Genomic DNA, 23,788 nt, shown 5'->3' on the forward strand with positions numbered 1-23,788 from the left:
CACATTTTACAGATTTATTTTTTAAAAACAAAACAAAAGGTTAAAAAAGTCCTTCATTTCCAACCCTGCCTGGGGGTTTGGGGAAGGGGGCAGGCCAAGCTGAGAAAGTGCCCGCCCCTCCCAGGAAGGGTCTGACTTCCCAGAGTTGGTGAGGACAGGGTAAGTCAGAGGCGCCTGGTCCTTCCATAGGTAGCTGTTACTGCTATACAAGTTTTACAAGCAAGTGTAGGAGTGGAAGGCCAAAGGCTGCTTCCACAGTGCCTCCAGCCAGTCTTTAGTTACACCCCTCCCATGTGGAGGGTGTAAGGGTGGGCAGGCAGGTGAAGTCACAGGAGGCTTGGGCTTTGGGCCACATAGTCTAGATCCTGTAGCTTCCTTATGTTGCTTGCCAGCCAGCAGGACACACTACCAGTTTGGTATGAGGAGAGCTTCCCAGAAACCTCTTGCCACCTGGAGGGGACCTCTAATCTCCAACTCTTGGGGTCTGCCCTTTCTTTCTATTCCCCAGCCTCAGGCTGAGTGGAGTCCAGGACAAAGCACTAAGTGGCTGTTTGCTACAAAACACCTGGAGATGCCAGAGGGCAGCTCATGGCCTGTCAGTCCAGGCTCCCAGTCACACAGTCATACACACAGCGTTAAGGCGTCTGTGCCAGCAGGCATGGCCAAACTGGGCCCAGCTTCTCTCTCTCCACCTGCAGAGGGTGCAGGGGCAGAACCCCTGGATGCTGTGGAAACAGGCTGAAGGGGGAGAAGCTGACAACGGAAGGTTAACCAGGCCTGGATAAGAAGGGGAAGGGGAGAGAAGGCAAAGGCTTTAAGACCTCTGTCCAGGCCTGCTGGCTGCCCTTGGAAGTCACCCAACTCAGGTTGGGGAGCCCTGACCATAAACCCCCTGGAAAATGGGGGACAGAGAAAGGATTAGAGGGGGGCTAGAACATCGGGACTTTGGAGGAAGCCAGTGCTATCAGTATTTACAAGCGCAAAGCCCCATCTTCTGTGCCACCTACCTCTCTACCCCTCCCACAGAAATGGCCCCTGAGAGCCACTGAAGAGGAATTGAGACCTCCTCACAGCTGCGCCCCTAGGGAGAGCCCCTTCCCTCCAACTGGCGCTATCTCGGGCTGCTCAGGAATGTCTGTGTGGCTCTGCTCAGGAGGAGGCGGTGCCCACCTGGGGCAGCGGGCAGGGCAGAGCCTCTAGGAGTCCTTGAGCATGCTGATGCGTGCATAGATCTTCAGGGCAGGCCCCAGCTTGATATTCATGGCACTCATCAGGTGGTCCTCCTTGAGCAGCAGCAGGGCTTGCCCATCAATCTCCTGGGCACGGAACTCCTCAGCGATCTCCTGGCAACCTGAGGAAGACCACAGACAACAGCAGCAGTTAGAGACAAGCCTCACATGGTAGGTACTTTAAGAGCAGTACTGCTGTTCTTGTCTTGAAGCCTGAGAGGCTAAATGACTGAGGCAGGAAGTCAAGATGTGGCCCTTGTTAGGCACACCCCTCCCTCCCCAACTACTGTCCTAGGTGTTGAGTTGGTACAGAGGGCAAGCAAGTGGCCACCGAGGCCTCACGGAAAGGACAGCAGCTGTTTGTTCCCTTACCCCTGCAGGTAACTTATAACGGAGCAAACTGACCATGTTAGAATGCTTCATTAGCCCCCTCTGAAGAGATGCTGGCTAACAGTAGAGGCCCGTTGTCATGTGACTGAGCTCCTTGGATGAGGATGCCCTCAACTGGAACCACAGCTGAGCCATGGCAGATGCCTCACCCTCACAATTCTGACACAATGAATGGGTCATTACTGTTTAAGACTAAGCTTTAGAGTGATTTGTCTCATAGCAATACACCGATAACACAGACTTTGATGCCTTAGAGAGAGGTGAGACATTAAAAAACTTTGAACATGTAGGGATGGCCTAGTATTGGGGCCAGCAACAGATAGGACAAGCAGAGTAACAGTAACTGCCTAATGTGATCTAGGATCCTGAGCAGAAGTCCCATAACCCAGGGGAAACTGCTGGAAGCTTAATGGAGAGAGAGGAACTGCTACAGGGGGCTGGAGGGTTAGGATTTAACTGCATCCTGCTAGGAAGCAACAAGTTTTGCAGCACTGAACTGGGGACATGAAGTGCAACATTCCAATATTTTCAGGTAGAAGGCCAAGGATGCTGCCTGCCTTCTTGTTGGAAGGAAGAGGAAGGGAAAGGAAAGAAAAGTCGGTTCTGTGTACCATGGTTCATGTATCTGCTGGTTCAGGAAGCCCTTAGCCTTTCAGGTGGCCAACAGTGCCAGGATTAGAAAACAGTTTCCAGTGTGGTGGTGCACACCTTTAACCCCAGCACTCGGGAGGCAGAGGTAGGCAGATCTCTGAGTTCAAGGCCAGCCAGGTCTACAGAGCAAATTCTTGGGACAGTTAGGGTTACACAGAGAAACCCTCAAAAAAACAAACAGGCTAACAAACAAATAAAATCAAAATAAAAGACCTCCAAATCAAAAGAAAACCCAGGCTCCTGAAGAACTGACATGATTCTCTGGAGGAGAAGGGCTCCCCTGGTATTTGCAGGGCAGCTTCAGAAATTCTGAGCAGTTGAAGGACTCCCAAGAACTCTAAGGGCTCCAGAAGAAGCCCAACGTTACAGAAAGGCTTATCTGAAAGAGGATTTGGGGTGTGTTTTTGTATGATGGAATGAATCTCAACAAGACTCAGAGACTATAAAGATTTTAAGAAAATTATATTGTCAGAAATATTGCTAGCTGAGACTGAAAAGCTCAGAGGTAATAGAAAATAAAAAGCAGGAATTACAGTAAGCACTGCGATTTAAGTTGCTCTTCACACCGGGCTGCCTGTCACAGCAGGTGGGTGACTCTGAGGGTGGGTAAGAGTCACTGAAGGCTTGGAATACTCCAAAGGAAATGGCAGCAAGGGCTGCCCAGGGCTGGTGTGGGTCAGAGCTGCCTGCCTGTTTCCGTTCTTCCCTCAGTTACCTACAAGATACTGGGGTGTGGTGGGCAGGAGACAACCTGTCTTAGTTCTTGGATCTCTGGAGTAGGGAACCACACCTACGCAGCAGGGACAGAGCTCTCCAAGCCCAGGCTTGACTCAAGAAAATGCCTCCAGATCAGGCTGTAGGCAAGCGTGTAGAATATTCCTTTACACTGTGTGAATCTATGTCACTGTGATTGGTATAATAAAGAAGCTGACTGGCTATAGTGAAATTTTATTTGTGTTTTAATAAATAAAGCTTGCCTGAAGATCAGAGTGTAGAGCTAAGCCAGAGAGTGGTGGCACACGCCTTTAATCCCAGCACTCGGGAGGCAGAGGCAGGTGGATCTCTGTGAGTTTGAGGCCAACCTGGGCTACAAGAGCTAGTTCCGGGACTGTCTCCAAAAGCTACAGAAGAAACCCTGTCTCGAAAAACAAAAAAAACAAAACAAAAAAAAAAAAAAAAAAGAGATTCAGACGAAAAAGGCCTCCAAATGGTTTACAGTGTGTTTAAAAATGTACAAAGACATGGGGGAGAGAAAAGAAAAAAGGTATAGAGTCAAAAAAAATGTTTTAAAACAATAAAATACTTAAAAAGAGAACAAACAAAGTAATAAAGAAAAATCCATGTAAAAATGGGAAATCATGGGATTCTAGATCAGGTATATATTATGCTGTGACTGCTAATCAATGAGCTAAGTAACTGCTAAGAAACACTGGATTATGGAAACTGCTAGATTAAATCAACCTATATATTCTAAAAATATCTTGACTTCAAAATGGAATTTAAAAGGTGTGTTACTTTGGGAGAGAGGTTATGTTTTTATTTTCACAGAAAACGAGTGGCTGTAGATTCACTACAGATTTATATGGATCAGATTTGTTTTGAGGAAGACCCCCTGAAAATCCTGACTATAAACATAAAGAAATAAACCTGAGAGAGAGAGAGAGAGAGAGAGGGTGGGGAGGGGGAGAGGGAGAGAGAGATGGAGATGGAGAGAGAGAAAGCTTTTCTGGTCTCTTTGGTCTTGGTGGCAGAAGCAAGGTAACAAAAGGAATGTCATTTTTTGGAAAGTATCGCAATAAGACACACAGGTATGCCGCCACTGTGGCTCCAAGGCCTGCCACCTTCAAAAGTCTACCTGTGGCAAATGTGGCTATACTGCCAAACACAAGAGAAAATATAACTGAAGTACCAAGGCTAAGAGACAAAACACTACCAGGACTGGGTGGATGAGGTACCTAAAAATTGTCTATCAAAATTCAGACATGGATTCCGTGAAGGGACAACTCTAAACCCAAGAGGGCAGCTGTTGCAGCATCCAGTTCATCTTGAGGATTTCAATCTGTCATAAAATAAACATTCTGGTTTCAAAAATGAAAAAAAAAGAGAGAAAAACCCTACAAAACATGTAACGTATATTTTACCTACTCAAATACAAAACAAAGAATCATCTTTAACTTGTGTACAACATATAATATGTATTTGTATTAATACAGATATGCATGTTACCTTTGAAAGTTTATATATTTTGGCGCAAGGGAACCAGACACCAAAGAAAACAAATGGTTCAGGTGGTCCAGCCTCTCAAAATACCTGTTGCAGTTTCCTTGGAGTTCTGCATCAAGAATAGCTTCAAGGCTGCTGGCTGAAATGGTTCAGCCTCACAAAACTACTCCAGCCAAGACTTAAAAAAAATCATCATCCTAAATTTTCTCAGGGCTCCTCAAAGATGCCAGAGCCCCCAGATAATAGGAAACAGTCTAGAAAAACAACACCCACATCCCTAAAAATGGGTGACAGATGTTTACCATCATCATTGTTTGTTTGTTGAGACAGAATTCCTCTGTGTAGCCCTGGTTGTCCTGGAACTCTCTGTAGACCAGGCTGGCCTCGAACTCACAGAGATCAACCTTCCTCTGCCTCCTGAGTGCTAGGATTAAAGGCGTGCGCCACCACCACCCAGTGTTTACTATCATAGTTACGTGTTGTTATTGGTCATAGTCAGGAAAAAAGCTAAACAAAAGAGCTAAATTCAAGATTTTCTTTCTAAAGGAAAAAAGGGGGATATGACACAGGACAGGAAAAGGATAGATGACTGAATCTACTTCAATACAAAATCAACCATTAATCTCAAAATATTTTACATTGGTATGAATTTTGGTTTACTGATACAAATTTTTTTCTTTTTTTTTTTTAAAGATTTATTTATTTATTACATATACAGTGTTCTGCTTGCATGTATACTTGCAGACCAGGAGAGGGCACCAGATCTCATTACAGATGGTTGTGAGCCACCATGTGGTTGCTGGGAATTGAACACGGGACCTCTGGAAGAGCAGTCAGTGCTCTTAACCTCTGAGCCATCTCTCCAGCCCTTACTGATAAAAATTTAAAGCTAATTTTTAAATAATATATGCATACTTTTACTCTTGTTTAGGGTATTATGTTTATGCAGTTTATTTAAAATGTATAACTAAGAAATAAAGATTAATAGTCATCTATAATAGTCAAACTTAGTCATGTTAGGTATGTTTTCAAGGTCATAAATGGATACACATATACACATACACATATTTATCAAACACTTCAAAAACCTATGGCATTTGATATGTTCAATAACCTAAGGCATTTCATGACAGTGAGACATGTATCTGCTCCTGACAGCACCAATTGACTACAAAAGAAGATGATGGGCATCAAAGAACCTTTGTATGGAGTTTTGCTTTTTTATGATAAAAACTAGCTATTTGGGTAAAGAAACTGCCCTCACCTCAATTGCTGACAGCATACTGTCCAAAAAAGGTGACTGCCAAACTTTGCCAAGACAAGGTAGGATAGTCCTTCAAAATTCCCTGCTTCTCAGAATGTCTATCAGATATAATAGGCCTGTAGACCAAGTCTGGATGCCCCAATGTTACAAATGAACTTTGGGTGACTGTTCAGACAGCCAGATGTCCCTGTTGTTAGGTAACATTTCACCCTTCTGGGGGTCTCTGACGGAGTTGAAGACCAGATAATCATAGTTAAAGTTTTCCTTAGTTATGATAAAAGGTAAATTGGGTATAAAATTTTAGACTCGCAAAGATAAATAATATTATTTCAGAGTATTTTCTCTAAATTTTCCAAATACAAAGGGTCTGGATATTGTAATTGTAATTCTTAATAACTGTTTTTGTTGTATATAATTTTTTAAGTTAAAACCTTCCTTTTTAATTAGACAAAAAGGGGGAAATATGTAATATTCCTTTACACTATGTGAATATATGCCACTGTGATTGGTTTAATAAAGAAGCTGACTGGCCAATAGCTGTTCAGGATGAGGTCTGACAGGGGGAACCAGACTAAAGACACTGGGAAGAAGAAGGCTGAAGACAGAGAAGTTGCCAGCCAGACATGGAGAGGAAACAGGAGGTGCAAGATGAAAGAAAGGTAACACCATATGGCAGAAAGTAGATTAATATAAATGGGTTAAATTTAAGTTATAAGAGTTAGCCAGGGGGCTGGAGAGATGGCTCAGAGGTTAAGAGCATTGCCTGTTTTTCCAAAGGTCCTGAGTTCAATTCCCAGCAACTACATGGTGGCTCACAACCATCTGTAATGGAGTCTGGTGCCCTCTTCTGGCCTGCAGGCATACAGACAGAATACTGTATACATAATAAATAAATTAAAAAAAGAGTTAGCTAGTAACAAGCCTGAGCTATTGGCCGAGTATTTGTAATTAATAAGAATTTTCCATGTGGTTATTTGGGAGCAACTGCAGAGACACAGAGAAATTCTGCCTATACAAATATGTAGGGCATTTTCTTAGAGCTTGGTGGGGTGGGCCCAGCCTCCAGCTCCCAACACATTGTGGATGAGGCCATCCCTGGGCTGGTGGTCCTGGGTTTTATAAGAAAGTGGGCTGAGTAAGACATGAGGAGTAAGCTAGTAAGCAGCACTACTCCATGGTCTCAACACCAACTGTGGCCTCCAGGTTCTTGCCCTGTTTAAGTTCCTATTTTGACGTCCTCAAATGATAAACAGTGATATGAAAATGTAAGCCAAATAAATCCTTTCCTTCACGACTTGCTTTTGGTCATGGTATTTTATCACAGCAGTAGAAACCCTCACTAAGCCAGCCTGCAGGTTCCCCCAAAGGACAAAGCTTATCTGTATGACCAGTGAGATACTGTAGGAATGACAGAGTATGATTTCTGAGGCTAGATCCAAAAGAACATGACTTCTTCTGATAGCTCTCTAGGATTTACTAGCTATGGGAAAACCTGCTGTCATGCTTGCCATAAGAGGCCCAGCCAGCCCCTTCCTGCAAATCATGGGAGAGAGGATTCCATTTCCCCAGAGCAGCCTGCAGTAGCCTTGGCCTTGGCTGACACAAAGCTGCAACTTTATAAGAGAGCACGAGACAGGGCTGCAGGACAAAAGTAACCATCCTATGACAAACTTGAGGGCACATGACAGACAACAAATACACGAGGTTAAGTGAGAATGACAGAACTGACCCAGCTCTGTCTCACCTACAATTTCTATAACACACTCTCCCCTGCACAGGCTGTGGCCGCCGTCACTGCTGCCCTGCAGTAGATGCATGAGGCTGGCAGAAAGGTAGGAAGTTTCAGGGTACCCCTGGAAGACTCTGGAATGCTAGAAAATTTGCCTTTCCAAGTTGATGCCAACTTCATATCCACTTGCCCTCCATGCCAAGGGCTATACACAGCGCCCACCATACCATACATTTTTGTCCTTGCTCAAGCTGCTCTCTCTCATGGGCAGTTTCTCAACCTGAAAAATCTCACTCCAGCTTGTTTATTTTTATGACACCACACTCCCTCCTGACTTCCTTCCCACCTTGTGCAGGAAGAGACAGAGCTAATTCCATGCTCATGTTCTTCACAGACTATGTCCTAGACTGCAGCTGTTTCAAATGGTGGTCATGAAGTATTCCATAGTCTGCTGTGTTAGAACATATGCTTTCACAAGCAGGGGCCTTGTGTTCCTGCCTCTGCACCCTGAGTCCTGCTTCCTTCTGGAGGGAGGTGAGGTCTCCATCTCCCCTCACTCCCATTATTCCAGCAGGTGAAGTTTCCAAGGAACTTACCTGGCAGAGAGCGGATGAATTCATAGACATCTTCTACATTCCACTTTGTGGGCTCACTTGGTAGGAAGTGGTGTCCCATGCCTACCAGGTCCCGCATGTGCATGTCAGGGAGCTCCAGATCCCTCTGGCCTTGTCGCCGTCGGGAGGTGGATGAGCTGGCTGAGATGGGTGACAAGGGTTCCTCATAGCTTGAGTTGTCTGAGCACCGGCTGGAGTCTTCCTGGCTGTGTGTCAGCTGCAGGGCAGCAGTAACTGAAAGGGGTACAGTGCCTGAGGGCTGGGAGCAGAGAGAAATAGCGTTCTTCAGGATTGGGGAACTGACCACTCCCACGTCAAGCAGGGGTGGAGGCAGGTGCTGCTCCCTTTTCTGCTTGGTTCCCTATTCCTAGGGTCACACCCCGTCTTCCTGCTCTCCCACCTCGGACAGTCAGTCCCTCAGCACTGTGCTGTGCTGCAGCACGCTGCAACAACCTGCTCTTAGTCTGTCCTGTAGTGGTGTCTTGTGTGATCTGGACGACCAAGATGGACTTCCCACATATGTACATCCTGGACTGCAGCTTTTAGCAGATTCTTAACAAGGTACAAGATAAAGGTCACCACCAGCCCTGCCACCGCCACCACCACCAACGACTTAAGGATGAAGACTGCCACACTAGGCTGTGAGTTCCTTTAAGACTATGCCCTTGGGTCTTTAGTGCCCAACAGAATCACTGGCATGGAACTGTTGGGAAAAATATTTAATGGATGAATATCCATGCTCCTGATGGGGAGACTTTCACCATCTCAGTGTTCAGTTTTAAAGGGGGCAAAAAGGTAGTCGGGGGAAAAAGTGGAGGCTGCCATCTCTCCCAGTGCAATGTGGGAGGTAACCTGAATAGTCCGTCTTCACAGGGCCACCAGGGTGAGACCCAAGAAATCAAGAATGGATGGTAACCCCAAGGTGGGGTCATTCTAGGTTAAGACCACTGGAAAGGGTAAGGGCCCCTAGGTCTGAGAAAAGGGTCCCACGAGGGGACCTAGAGAGGGCTGGATGCGAGACCTGTAGGAAGTGAGAGCAGCAGCTGGAGGAGACAGCATGCCATGGAAGCTCAACATGGCTCTTACTTGTTTCTTGGTGTCCTTGGTAAGTGTGGGCAGACTAGCCTTGCTGGCCCGTCGGCGGTTGTGGGTTGTGGTCCCTGCCTTCTGCAGTTTGCTCCGGTCTGAGTGAAAAAGTCCCACTCGTTTGGTGCATCCCACGTTATACCTGCGGGGAGGAGCAGTAAGTCAGAGCAGGAGCCCTAGGTGGCACAAACAGTTTGTACCCGAGTCTATGGGTACAAACTGACTCCAGGACATTGCTGATCACTGAGACTCTGGGAAGGCACTTGAGCTCAGAGCCCTTCTTGAGAGGCAGGGTGTGAGACCAGTCACCTTCTAAAACCAGTCTCAGGATGACAAGAGGGAGTGCCGGTGACGTATTTAATTCAACTGCTCAGAGCACAGCTGCCTGTGGCTGCAACACACTGTGGTGCTAGGAAACTATTCTGTCCACTGTCCTGTTGGAGTGTGGCCTGGCAAAGCTTGACCAAGAGTCCTTGGCTCCTTCAGCACAGTCTGGTCAGCATGGCTGAGGACAGGAACTAGGGCACTACTCACAACACCTCTGCCTGGAACCCAGAGAGCTCTTTTTGGGTTCTGGGGCATCAAGGTCAAGCTGCTCCTACAGAGAGCAGGGGGCATATTAGAGCCGAGTCCCCGTGACTCAGCTACGTCACTCTTTCATGCCTTAGTTTCCAACCCATAAAAAGGGCACAGTAGGAAATACAATGGTGACAATGGAACAGCTGCCTAGCAGAAATGTTCTGAAAACAGACAACCGACTAGCAGGACCCCTGGCACCAAGTTTCTCTCTCTGTCTCTGCTGCTACCTCTCTCTGTCTGTCTGTCTCCTTTTGTTTTGTGTTGAAACAAGGTCTCCTCAGGCAGCCCCTACTATATATATACTCTACTACTATATAGTGGAGGCTGACCTCACTCTTAAATCAATCCTGTCTCAGTCATTACACATCTATAGCACTGTGCCCACTTTGAAGTAGCTTCTCAATAAATGACAGTGGCTTTTATCATCATCCGTTCTTTCCAAACTGAATAAAAACTTGCCATGGTCTGGGCTAAATTTTATTTTTGTGGAGGGCTTTCCCCTAAGGGCATGGCAGCTGCCCTTGGGGCCCAGCTAATGGGCTGCTTTGTGTGCCTGGACAGTGACGCTCCCTCTGACAAACCCAAGGCAGGGCAGGTTCTTCTGTTTCCCAGGCCTAGTGCACTCACCTGGTATGCTTGGGATATAGTGCTTTAACTAGGCAGGCCAAGGAGCCTGGAGGATTGACGAGCCTCACCTACAGCATCCAAGGTAGATGATGACTAGGGAGGGCCCTGGAGACAGGAAGGGCTGGGCATGGCACTCACCTCTTTGCACAAGCCATGGAGCAGAAGCGCTTGGAACGCTTGAACTTGTAGGCAAAGTCCACCCGTCCACAGAGCTCACACTTGAGTTTGAGGGGGGTGCCCTCCTCTTTGGATTCTGTAAAGTAAGGAAATGGCTGAGTTTAGTAGTATTTCATTTGTATCTTAATAAATAAAGCTTTCCCGAAGTTCAGAGAGTAAAACAGCATCCCTGGTCAGTCTTCCAGACCAGGCAGTGGTGACATACACCTTCAATCCCAGTAGCCACGCTAGTTAGCCATGGAAACCAGGCGGTAGTGGTGCACACCTTTAATCCCAGAACTAGAGAGGAATATAAAATGGGAGGAGACAGCTCTCAGACACAGTCTCATTCTAAGGATTCCTGGAGGCAAAACTGCCATTTTAGACTTTATAGGTAAGAGCCAGTGGCTGGTTGTTTTGCTTTCCTGGCTTTCAGGTTGAACCTCAATATCTGCCTCGGGGTTATTAACCGTGCTACAGCCGAGTATGGGGAGAGACTGGTAGGCTGCAGACAATCCAACCGCAGGAGCTCCTAGCCTGCTCTTCCATGTCTCTGTGGATATGACACCCAGTGGCATCCATTTAGAAAACAACAGACTCTCCCACTCATTTTGCATGGGTTTGGACTCCCACTGGAGAGTTCCCCAAGAATGTCTGTGATGCCTCTTTCAAACTGCGGGCCAGGGGCACAGCAGAGGCGGGCAGAGTCACCATCCTTCTCCATGACCACCAAAGAGACAGAAGCTACAAGCTACATAGAGTCTTTGCCTGGCCATGGCTGTGCCTCAGGCCTTCCCAACTCAAATTCAGGCTCTTGAGATAGCAAAAGGGGGGCACTCCTGCCTGGTACTGTCCTGATCCTCACTTCTTACAATAAGTGAAATTCTGAGACCATGTGGTTGCTGGAGAGGCAGGAGATGAAGGTTCTTATTTCTGTTTCTGTTCTACAGGAAGAGAGGCGGAGGAGGTGCTGGGGAAATGTTCTGTGGGAAGGAATGTTACTTGGTCCCTGCTCAGGGTTCCTCCACAGACACCAAGAAAAGGGAAGCGTGAGGCCTGCCCTTCTGCCTACACCAGAAGACCTGAACCCCACAACTGTGTGCGTACCTTGCAGGTAGGGCTCCTCCATCTCTGAGTCAGTGGTGGTAGTGTGATCCTGCTGTGGAAGCTTCTCAGGCAAGAACCCCTGTGCATACTTCTTGAGATTCCCCACCAGCAGGGACGAGCGTCCCACCTAGAGGACAGGTGACATAGAGGCCACAAGGTTTAGATCCTGGACTCCTCACCACTCAGCCTTATTATAATTACAGGTACAAAGTAGCCAGGCAGATATCAGCCCTCCCCAATCCTCCCACATGCCATCATTCAAGGGTGCCCCACTCAAGGGGCACTGTTCTGCTGTCCGGCTCCCAAAGCAAGCAAAAGTGGGCACCACAGTACAGGGACAACTTAAGAAGTTGGGGGTATTCTATCCTGCCAGGTGTGTCCAAGGGCAGAGATCCTATTTCCCTTACCACTCACTGATCACGTGCCTGGTCATGTGTTCAGAGAGCACCAGAGGGGCAGGGCTAAGTGTGAAAGTGTATTTACAAGACTCAGTGTCCCTGTTTAGATTTCATACTGTTCCCTACCTGACCACAGCCAAGCCAGAGGAACAGGCAGCCCCAGGGGAGAGCAGGACACAAGTGACCCCAGCCACAGAGGAATGCCCTGTGACTGGCAGCACCAAGGCTGGTTTTACCTCTTTGGGCCTTTGTTTTGTTTGGGAAAGCTGGTGGCCAGCTCACATGGTCTGTGGTCTAGGATGATGTGAGCTACTGTTCTATCTGCCTTCATTCTGCAGGCTCACGGTTTCTCCAGAGGCAGGGGGAGGACCAGACTGGGGTGGAGGGGGAGGCATGGAGCAGAGCTAGGTCCTTATAAGGTAAGCTGTCCCTGAGCGATCTGCCCCTGGCTGAGGCCAGCTTCCAGAGGGAGAGTGCACAAATGAGTTTGCCTGCTGACAGTTCAGAAAGGAGTTCACCCACTGCGGGAACCAAGCTCAGTCCTCTGTGACTTATAAGACTTTCCACAGATCCAAAGCATGAGCTGCAGACAGAGGTACCCCAGAGGACAGGGTTTCCAGTACACAGTCCTGCTGAGCCACCCGTGTCCTTGCTGAAGGCCCCTTGATCTCACTAGCTCCCTCTGGAGGCTCTGTTCCCAGAAGCACATCTCAGGCTGCACTTCCATGCCACCACCCTGGTCTCCACCACAGCTCAGGAACTGTACTAACAGGCTCCTTTTCCTCACTGGCTGTTTGGTTTTGGCATTGAAAACTCAAAAAGAATAATTTTCCAAAGTCTATTGTTTTTCATCAAATATCCCAAGGTGAACTAAGTCCCTCTACTTCAGGGGTCACAGGACAAAGTCAGCGATACTGCTGAGCCCATGAGCATAAGCTTCTAAGGGTATTTTGTCAATTATTCTTGATCACCAAGTCATTTTGGACTCTGGAGAAACTTGATCCTAAAGAGAAATTATTCTGACATTGTGAAGGATGGGGAAACCAGCAAGGTAAGAGTAAACTGTTCACATTTTCAGAAATTTTACATGGTACTGTAAAAATATTCTAGCACACATCTAAAATATATTTAAAGAAAAAAAAAGAGGGGAAAAGAAGTAGTCCGTACCGGGAAAGGCTCCGCCCCCTCCTGGATCACAAACCCTTCGATAACATGCGTCAGGATTTGGGGTTTCACAATGGCCTGTGGTGGTTTATTCTCACCATTCTGGGGGGCAGTGCCGGCGATGCTGGAGGCAGAGTTTCCGTTCCCTGAGGTCATGCCGGGGCTGCTGAGGTCGGTCAGTGCATGAACAATGCCCTGCCCTGTCTCTGCATGAGAGAGGGAGAGAGAGAGAAAGGAGACAAAGTGGCAGGGATGAGAATGGAGGCCAGCTTGGAGATGGACAACCAGCACCCACAGCACCCACAGAGGCCACAGTGCCAACCAGGTGGTCTCTACTGTGGTCCCACCACCAGGGTAAGCACCATCAGTTTTTGAACAGTCTGGCTCTGCAGCTAGCAAGGTTTCTTAAACAGATTCAAGACCTATCTAAGTAGGCTGACCCAGCCAGAATACTGCCCTGAGGAGTAAGGCCTCAGGCAGTACTGGGTTGAGACAAAGCAACACTGTTCACAGAGAACTCCAAACAGTGCAAGGGTATTAAAAGCTCCACTAAACACAGGTTCAGGAGTAATAGAGCAACCAGGTGGACGGATGTTAAAGGAACCTTCTAGGAGTCTTCTTAGAGGGTCAGATTCATAGCACCCTGAAACTGCTGCCAAGGAAACACCAGTGCACACTACCCTTTGGTGGCTGCTGCACTAAGTTATGGGGCCATTTTCTTTCTCCACTGCTTGAAACGGCTGCCACAGCCACCATTTTTCTCTGCTGACCCCACTCTCAACCCGACCTCTGGCTCAGTGTGCAGTGTACACTGCATCCAGTCCTTAGCAGCACAGACCTCTCCACTCTCTCCTCCGGAGAACTCAACACAATGTACCAGAAAAGGATGGGTGACCCCCATGGCCTGTCAGGGTGGCCCACCGTCTCCCAAGTGAGGTGTCTCACTGCTGCAGGGTGCAAGGCTCCACCACCTCATTTTAAGAGCCTTCTCCCCAGTCCCCTGCCCAAGGCTGTTCTGTATCACCAAGTGCTCAGTGAGCTGAGGTGCTTTTAACCTGGAATCGTCTAAAAGAGAAAAGTGGAAAACCCATTTCTTAATTGCAACAAGCCTATTAATATCAAGCACAAGCCAGTGGTATATGATAAACAGAAAACAGTATGAAAACAATAAAATAAAAAATAACTTCAGTACATTGTTACTTAGGTAACTTCTGTACAGCACTTTCTATGAAGACATTATTTCATGTTGTGGAAATGGGAACTCGGAGTCTGATCAGGCACAAGGCACTAAAAACAGAAACATTTAGTGACAATTTCTGACAGGGCTCCAGCATACCTCCAACCTCAGGGTCATTTTCTTTTCTTTTCTTTTTTTTTTAAACATTTATTTTTATTTATTTATTATGTATACAATAGTCTGTCTGTGTGTATGCCTGCAGGCCAGAAGAGGGCACCGGACCTCATTACAGATGGTTGTGAGGCACCATGTGGTTGCTGGGAATTGAACTCAGGACCTCTGGAAGAGCAAGCAATGCTCTTAACCTCTGAGCCATCTCTCCAGCCCCCTCAGGGTCATTTTCTTATCAGAAGTTCTGGTTCAGAAAATCAGGAGCAACCTTTGAGAGTAAGAAAGTACCGGTGGCAACATGCCTTCAGTCCTCATTCCTACAGAACCAACTAGGAGCAGACTCCAGAGCTGAGCAAAAGCTGCCCAGGAGACATGACTGATAAGGCTTTAATTCTAATCTCTGGGGCTGGTGAGATGGCTCGGTGAGTGTCGCACAAGCCCATGGCCCTAGCTTGATGCCCAGCACCTATGGTGGAGAGAAAATCAACGCTGAAAGTTGTCCTCCGACACCACAGGAGCAGTGTGTGGCAAGTGCACACCTGCACGTTAGTATGTGTGTATGCTTGCACACACACACACACACACACACACAAAATAACGTTAAAAATCTTAAAATTAATTTGTATTTGACCCAAAGCCATACCAGCAAGTTAAAAAAAAAAAAACTTTAAATGTTTGTGCTAATGTGGAATAAGTCTAATAGCTTTGGCTTTTCTGTAGAAAATTAGAGACAGTCCCAATTTTTTCTCTCCTCCTTCTCCTCTTTTTTTTTTTTTTTTTTCTGTTTTGTTTTCCGAGATAAGGTTTCTCTGTGGCTGTCTTGGAACTCACTGTGTAGACCAGGCTGGCCTCACACTCACAGAGATTTGCCTGCCTCTGGATCCCAAGAGTTAGGATGAAAGGCGTGCGCCGCCACTCTTAGCTGGAAATTCTCCCTTTGGAATTAGTCTTTTTTTTTTTTTTTCTCCAGCAAGAGTGTTTAGAAACTGAAGAAACAAATTTTTGGAATCTAGGAATAGCCATGATCTAGCCAATGACAAAAGGAACCAAGCTAAGTTTCTCTTTTTTTATTTTTATTTACTTACTTTCTGGAGACAGGGTTTCTCTGTATAACAGCCCTGGCTGTCCCGGAACTCACTTTGTAGACCAGGCTGGCCTCAAATTCAGAGAACAGCCTGCTTCTGTCTCCCGAGTGTTGGGATTAAAGGTCTGTGCCACCACAGCCTGGCTTCTCTTTTAAATTTTAAAGTCTGTGTTTATTCCATTTTTCCTTGCTTTTACTTTCTAATATTTTAGGTTTACACAGATATAAATACAGATTTTATTAAAATGATGGATAACTGTTGTTTACATCTAAAGCTTACAATGAGAGCTGAATGCTACATCTAGACTCCAGCCAGACAGTCCCTGAGGATCTGAATGTGCTGTGGTTAGCAGAGCAAGGTCAGCTCCCATCCACCACTCAGGCAGTCTACAGCACTCCCCACACAGTGACTTCTAGCATGTCTGTCCGAACGCTTCCAGCAATAGAGGAACTAATTTGCTACCTTGGAGAGTATGATCACAAAGTTCTTCCTTACAATGAGCCCCAAATCTGTCTTCCTGCTAATTTCTGCCATTAATCCTAGCTATGTTCCTTAAGACTGGAGAAAGGAGCCGGGCGGTGGTGGCGCACGCCTTTAATCCTTAATCCCAGCACTCGGGAGGCAGAGGCAGACGGATCTCTGTGAGTTCGAGGTCAGCCTGGTCTATAAGAGCTAGTTCTAGGACAGGCTCTAAAAAAGCTGCAGAGAAACCCTGTCTCGAAAAACCAAAAAAAAAAAAAAGACTGGAGAAAGGGTCTAATCAGATATGTGATATGTACACTGAGCAAACACAGGCTTAGCAAGGCCTAGGGACTATCTCCACCAGTGAGTGAACTGTGCCAACTCCTGGCCCTTTCAGCCTGTTCCATGGGCTAGCAAACCCACATGTGCATCTTAGAGAGATATTTTTGATTCATATCTGTCTCTCCATCTAGAGACAAGGGTCTCATCAAGCTGCTATGGTCAGCCTTGCACTTGAGATGCTCCTGTCTTAGCCCTACTTGGCTCTCTCCCAGCCTCCTAATGTTAGGTTCACAGCTGTGCACCACATCCAGCTACTTTTTGTTTCTGAACAGCCCCAGGCCTGCCTGGGCACGGGTTGAAGTGTGGTTTACAACGTCTCTGGCCCTTACTACAGAGTTAAACTGGAAGAGAGCCACTTCCCTTTCCACTATGGATCACTGCCGCCTCCCACTGGTCACTGACATGCATCCCTGAACTGTTCCTACACCTTGTCTCCTTTTGTGGGCTCTTTCTAGTCCTGCTCCACTGCAATGTCCCCAGCTCCAACCTCTTCCTTACTGTCCCTGTCAGGCAGAGGAGGAGTTCTTGCGGGCATTCATCAGTGGAGGCTACAAACCAGGGCTCACCGATGGGAAGCAAGGACTCTGGTATCTTCTTCTTCTTCTTTTTTTTTTTTTTAAGATGCAGAGACAAACAAATGAACTCCTTCATGCTCACACCAGAAATTCTAGCTGCCATCACAATCCTGGGGAAGATTACAGGAGACAGAATCCCAGGGGCACAGGGGGGTATTCACAGCCGTCTGGCTTTGCCACTGTCATGATGCCCTATAGTTCATCACCTGCTTTAATAACAAAGAGTTTGGGCTATTTCTGGAAGGTCCGAACAGTCTCACCCCCCTGCCATGCTCAGCACACTGAGATTAATTTAATCTGCTTTCCACTCTCCCAGACTGCTTTGCAGCCTGTTTGGGGAAAAGCCTTTCTGACAGTGAAACTTGCAGGGACCCGCCCTGCTGGCCTGAAGCAAAGAAAAGAGACAAAGAAACTCTGTCTTTGGAATTCAGTTCCTCGGTGCTCTCCAGCCAGGGGGATTCCCACAGGTCTCAGATGCCTTCCTACAGTGAGCTCCTCGGCAGACCGGTAGGTGCACCTTGCTCCAGGGGCTGGAGGGGGAAATGGGCCAGCTCGGCTGGGAAGAGGCAGGCTGGAACTTCTTTAAATTGACCACAAATGGACCACTAGTATGTGCCAGAGTCTTACTAAGCATATGATCAGCCACTAGGCTGTTTCTCACTGCTGATCTCATTCACAGGCTCTGGCAGAAACAGCTCTTTTGCAAGAAAAGAAAGGTCTACTCAGTGGCCTTTGTTTATGCTACTGTTTTGAAATCATCTTTGGAATTCTTCACTTCTACTAACCAAGGCAGGATCTGTGACTCACAGGAGCTAAACCTATATCCGAAATATGACATATGCCTTTTAAACTGCAATGAATTATAAATATAAAATAATAAATAGTAAACTCAGTTTTCAGCATCGCCTTAAAAACACAGGTCTCCTTGGTACTGCAGAGTCCTGCCACAGGTGAGATCCAAAAACTCCTTGCTGAAGTGTGACAGTGAGTGGCATAGTTGGTGTCTACTGTGGAAGTGGCATTTCTGTGGACCTGCCCATAAATGACAGCTGCTCTTCTTAGCCCAATGTAACAGTCACTATGGAGGATTTCCTCAGTGGAGGAGAGTTAGGGCACCAAGCTTGATCCAGAAACTTGGAAAGGCAGGAGGACCTCTACAGGCAAAGGCAGGGAAGCTCCCAGAAAGACACTTTCAGTCAGCTGGAGAGAGAGCAAAACTGGCCAGTTCAGAACCAGGTTCTTCCTTATGTCAGATGACACACAAACCATCTGCTATTTGGGAAGGTGGAAGGTTTGTGTGTGCGTACATGCGTGCAAGCCAGAGGTTGACACTGGATGTCTTGGCTGGTGACAGTATGAGAATAAGCTAATGAAATTAACAAAGACTTTAAGGAGCCAGCAATTGACAACATGGCTCACTAAGCATCAGAACAAGAACCTGTAACAGCACTTGCTCTAGGCTTAGCACTGCGGTCGTGCCGTGCTTCAGCTCAGCCTGTTCTCCAGACTATGAGTGAAGCACCTGCAAAATGGCGCCTCTGCACCTGTATCCAGGGAAGCCACACCTGCTCCAAGCAGCAGAGGTTACCTTACAGAGAGGAGAGCCAGAGTGGCTAGCTAAGCCTGTAGAAAGGTCTAGGGCCACCCTTCCTAATCTCTTTAGTTATATCCAGACCCCCAAAGAAATTGGTGGCACTGTGAAATGTAGGAAGGTGTCCCCTCCCAGGAAGAAGGGCACGGTGGAGGGGGTCAATGCAGGCACTCTTCACAAAGAGATTCCTGGGGAGAATCTTCAAAGTGCAAGTTTGGCTATACCCGTTCAGAATCTGCTATGAGTCAGCCACTTTGCTCAGGTAAGCAGACCCTTTCCAACACTGCTTAGGTACCCAGGTGCGGTGGGAGGGAAGGGGACCAGATCCAGGTGGAGGGGTCCTGAGTCTAAGGCATGAAGCAACTTGTCTTCAGGATTGAAAGACTTATTCTGTGTGATATTCTATTGAGAAAATGTAGAGTCACCTATGAGACAAACTTTGGACTTGTCTGTGAGCATGTTTCCAGAGAGGTTTGATGGTGGTGGGAAGACCCAACCTGAATGTGGGTTAGCACCATTCCATGGAGCTAGGGGTCCAAACTGAATTAAAAAGGAGAAACTGAGTTTAATACCAGATTCAGCTCTCTGCTTCCTGACTGTGGACACATGGGACCAGCGGCTTCAAGGTCCTACCATTACACCTACTCCACTACAGTGAACAGCACTCTTAAATTTCCAGCCAAAATGCATCCTTCTTTTCTTAGGTTGCCTCTGTCATGTATTTTGCCACGGCAACAAAATGAGTAGCAAATACATTCCAGGTCATGAGAGAAAGTTGGGCAGAATACAGTGGTTCCAGTTTCTCTAGAGTGGGCTGCTAAGTGGAACGGACTGGGTGGGGAGCACTAGGCTTTGACTGGCTGGGAACAGTATGAGGGCACTTGAGGGAGGTGGCAGGAAATGGATCCTCCATTCCGGGACACCGAAGCAGAGGCATCATGTGTGGTCTGGGACGTTAGGTTTGGGAACTGGCAATTATCTAGGTGAGTGATGCCCAGATGGGAGTCTTGAAGTAATAAAAAAAGGAATGTGGTTAATCAGGACCCAGGGGCTACAGTCAATATTCCAAGATGCCAGAAGGGAAGTAGCGTATGCTCTTTCAATAGGCCTGGCACACCATTTCCCACACTTACAATTTAGGATGAGTCATTTCTCCCACAAATTTCAACACTAAATTTAGCAGAGGACCACATGTGCATCTCCCATGCAGACTGCACACATTACAGGTGTGCTTTTTAGAATTCAAGCAAGAGTGAATGCCACTTGGAAGATGGTATCTCCTAGAACACGCAGCAAAGGAGCTCTTAGTGGGGAGAAAATTGCAGGCTCCTTCCCACAGAGTCCTGGAGGAGTCGCCGCCTGTAAGCGGTTCAGTTCTTGTAAGGACAGAGCTGTGAGACAGAGACCTGTTGCCTGGAGGCTACAAGCTATATGGCTTTGGCACCAGCCTGCCCCTCAAAGTACCTTCCTCAGCCAGGCCAACTGCAGTTTCTCTGAAAACCCTGGCACAGCAGGGAGCTTTACCGACACAGAGGCAAGACTGGACCCAGGTTCTCTGTGGAGAAGGGAGCTGGCCAGTAGACTGGGAAAGTAACTGAGCCTGGGGACCTCAAGCCAGCCTGAGTGCCACTTCAGCATGACCTCATTGAGGCTAGGTTAGCAGGCCAGGAGGGCAGACGAGCTCTCAGTATTCTGGGTAAGAGCTAAATATCTGTCTCTGGCCTTAGCTGGAGGGTCAAACCCTCCCTCCTGGCAGCCACTGCTATACAACCGACTTTCAGGCTGTTGTCTCTCAAGACAGGCAGAGAGGGCTGGTCCAACTCACCCCAAATCACAGGCTAGAGTGCGCAGAAGTGGAACTGTAAACAGCTGGATGTCTTCCAAGCTGTTACCCAGAGCTAGGAGGGAAGCAATCGGTGCAGGCGACAGCCACCCTCCCCCATGCAGCTGAGGACAAGGGAGCAGTGAGGGATTTTCCTAGACATCAGGCTGGGTGCCATAATGGGCTGAGGTCAGATGTAAGAGGCTGCTGTGGTGGTCACTCAGCTTCTGCGGAACTGCGAAGTGATGTCCAACAGGCCGGGCAGCACACCAGGAGTGCTCATCAGTCCTGGCTGCAGGGGACAAGGCAAAGCTGTCACAGGAGGGTGTCCAATGCCCAATCAAGGACTCCCATCACAGTGCTCTGGCAGATACTAAGACACCAAGGGAGAAACTCGACAGATCCCACAAGTCCCAGGAGGAAGAGATCAAGGGTGGCAGGGGAGAGGGATGCTGGTTCTGGGTCAGGCCTGAGCTCATTCTGGCTCTACCTGTGATACCCTGTGTACAAGGTGTTCACTGAGTCTGTTTTCTCTATCTTAAGAACCATAAACTGCAAGAAGTTTAAGTATATGGTAAGTGCTGGCTTTGAGTAAATGGGGAAGCTGAAAAACACTGAGCTTAAACCCTAGCCTGTGGTGCCAGCAGGCTACTCCAGGCCTCAGCCTCCTCAACTGTGACATGTGTGCTCCTGCCTATTGCTCCTGCGGAGAGAAAATTAACATCAGGAAGCACCACTCAGAAGTGGCCCTGACCTCACTCTCACCAACCCTGACCTCACTCGGTCCCTGAGGTTGGACTGAGGTCTTGCTCCTGCTGTCCCGAGCTGTGTGTACTGGGGTACACCCTGTGCCTTGTCTGTGCACCTCGAGGTCAGGCTCCAGAAAGTCGTTATTTATGTGCGCTCTGACAGGGCTGAGCAGAACAGAAGCTGCTCCTCAGGGCAAGCCAATCTCCAAGATCGCACCATCTCCAAGACTATCAACCCACGGTCAAGGAGACAAACACCAGAGTCTCTCTCTGTGGCATCTTTCCTAAAGAGGCTAAGAGTCATCGGCAGACAGTGCAGAAGAACCCCAGAAACAAGGAGGAGACAACCTTTCTGAGTCGTCAAAGGGAGAACCCCTACATACAGATACAAGGGCTATGGTGGAATTTACAAAGTCAGGAAGTGGTTTTGCCTGTGAAATGAAATCAGTTTAAAATGCTAAAAATAAACTCATGGAAGATAGATTTTTAAAATCCATTTACAAAAAAACCTTGAAATATTTAGTAAATGTTCTAATTATCTTCATGCTGGTAATAAGGAAAGACGATCACGCCCCCTAATATGCCAAATCCATTATTTTTGGTTACTAACTGTAAGATCATCTAAGGTAACAAATGGCAGCCAAGGTGGGAACACAGGAGACGGTACCAGCCTCAGCTGTCCGGCCCACGTAATGGTCCAGGTGGATCCCTGCTACATGTCAGTTCTGATGGCTTCTTCTCTCAGAAAGCACCTCTCTTCAGTGTTTGGCTGTATGACAGAGGGCTGTGCACAGGGACATGGGAGGTGGGTCTCTCCTCCTGTCATCTGGATCCTGGGACAGAACTCTGTGTGTGGTCAGGCTTGGCACAGCATCTCACATTCTTAAATTTATTTACCTATTTGTTTATTTATTTTGCTGCTGTCTAAGCTCTCAATCATCGTACTTGCTACCAGCCAATTAATAGCTGAGTACTGATAACTGCATGCCTGGAAAAACGGAACAAATTCACTTTTAAAAACTGCACCTGCTTCACATACATTTTAGATTGTCACTTGTTTGGGGTGTTCCAAATGTTAATACAGCTGTTTAGCTCTGGGCCACAGACAGATGGGTTCAAATATGCAGAAGACATCAGTAACTAGGAATAACACGCAGTGTTTGCGGCATGAGGGCTGGGCAGCGAGCGCTCTGGAAACAATCCTCAGTAGACATGAGCCTTGGTTCTCTTGCTGAAGACTCCGGCATGGCAGCAGGACTAGTCCCCCAATCTACTGAGGAGGTCTTTATTACAATATGGCACTGAAGTAATCTTTCCCTAACATCTGACCACTAAGTATGCTTTAAAGAACGTTGAAATGGGAAACCCAGCCTCTCTAACATCTGGATTCACCTCAGAACACTGGCAAGCTGTAGTTAGCATCAACTTCTTTAGCAGATGCAGAAACAGTATTGTCTTTGGATTCACTTTAACTAAAATACTTGGAAATTGAAAGACATGGAAACCACGGCCCCTTTCACTAACATGGTCTGGGAAGGGGGTCACAAAGTTTATGAAGGGGCCTATGTAGTGTTATAATGTTATAATCCTAGAGTGAAAATAATCTAAATTATGTTGCTTCTGACTATACTACTATTTTCTAAAACTAATAATTCTGGGAGATGGCTCAGTCTGTAAAATGTTTGTTCCATGACTTTAGACTCCCAGCACCCATGTAAAAAGCCAGGCAGGGGGGTACATGCCTATAACTCCAGTGCTAAGGGGTAGGGACAGGAGGAGATCTTTAGGGCTTCCTAGCCAACCAATCCAACCAATCTTCAGTTCAATGAGACAATGTATCAAAGAATAAGGAGGGGTATGATAAAGGCAGACACACACACATGCACACACATTAACACATATACACACATACCTCCCCTAGTAATTTTATATTGCATGACTCTTGGTTAACTGTAAAAAGAGCACATTTGAGGGGCTGGAAAGATGGCTCACCGATTAAGAACATTTGTTCCTGTAGAGGACCTAGGTTTGGCTCTCAGAATCTACATGGCAGGCAACTCACAACCGTCCATAACTCCAGTTCCAGGGGATCTGATGCCCTTCTCTGGCCCCCTATGAGCACCAGGCATGTATGTGGTGACTATAGAAACATGCAGGCAAAACACACATACACAAAAAAATTAAATCTAAAAAATTTCAAAAATAGCTCATTTCTTGATAGTGTAAGTTATATTCTATTTTGTTACTAATAAGAGGGAAAAGTCTAAAATTAATTAAGAATATTAGGCAAATGGCTTTTTGTCTAGCAATTCCTCAAGTATCTATGATATGAAGTAGAATTAAAGACAGTTTACCTCTGAATATCTTTACATATACCAAACCAGGATTCTGATGTAGCTAGGAACTCAAAATGAAAAATTTAAATATCAATTCTTAAAATGAAAGCTACATCTATTTAATGTGCAGATTAAATTTATCCTAAGTGCCACTTTTTTTTAACAGAAAGCATGCTACCAGCCTTTTCCAACGGTGACTCATGTAGTTTGCACCACTCCGCACTGACAGTTAAATCACAAATCTGTGCGCTTTCAGGCCTC

General features: G+C 46.9%; 1 protein-coding gene across 4 annotated transcripts in view; it reads right to left on the minus strand.

Moving 5' to 3' along the window:
- Positions 1 to 23,788, minus strand: part of Phc2 (polyhomeotic homolog 2) — a 99,559-nt gene continuing 75,771 nt past the window's right edge. For 3 of the 4 annotated variants that reach the window (XM_038334177.2, XM_038334182.2, XM_038334181.2), the window contains 6 exons: positions 13,221 to 13,423; positions 11,656 to 11,782; positions 10,531 to 10,645; positions 9,187 to 9,328; positions 8,083 to 8,359; positions 1 to 1,351 (listed from right to left, as the gene is read on the minus strand). In XM_038334177.2, the coding sequence (XP_038190105.1) occupies positions 1,197 to 1,351; positions 8,083 to 8,359; positions 9,187 to 9,328; positions 10,531 to 10,645; positions 11,656 to 11,782; positions 13,221 to 13,423 (1,019 nt within the window). In that variant the 3' untranslated portion in view covers positions 1 to 1,196. Of the gene's footprint in view, positions 1,352 to 8,082; positions 8,360 to 9,186; positions 9,329 to 10,530; positions 10,646 to 11,655; positions 11,783 to 13,220; positions 13,424 to 20,445; positions 20,844 to 23,788 lie in introns of those variants that run through there. The other variant, XM_038334185.2, reaches the window with a different exon arrangement.

Source organism: Arvicola amphibius, chromosome 6 (genome assembly GCF_903992535.2).
Source record: "Arvicola amphibius chromosome 6, mArvAmp1.2, whole genome shotgun sequence".
Lineage (NCBI taxonomy): Eukaryota > Metazoa > Chordata > Mammalia > Rodentia > Cricetidae > Arvicola > Arvicola amphibius.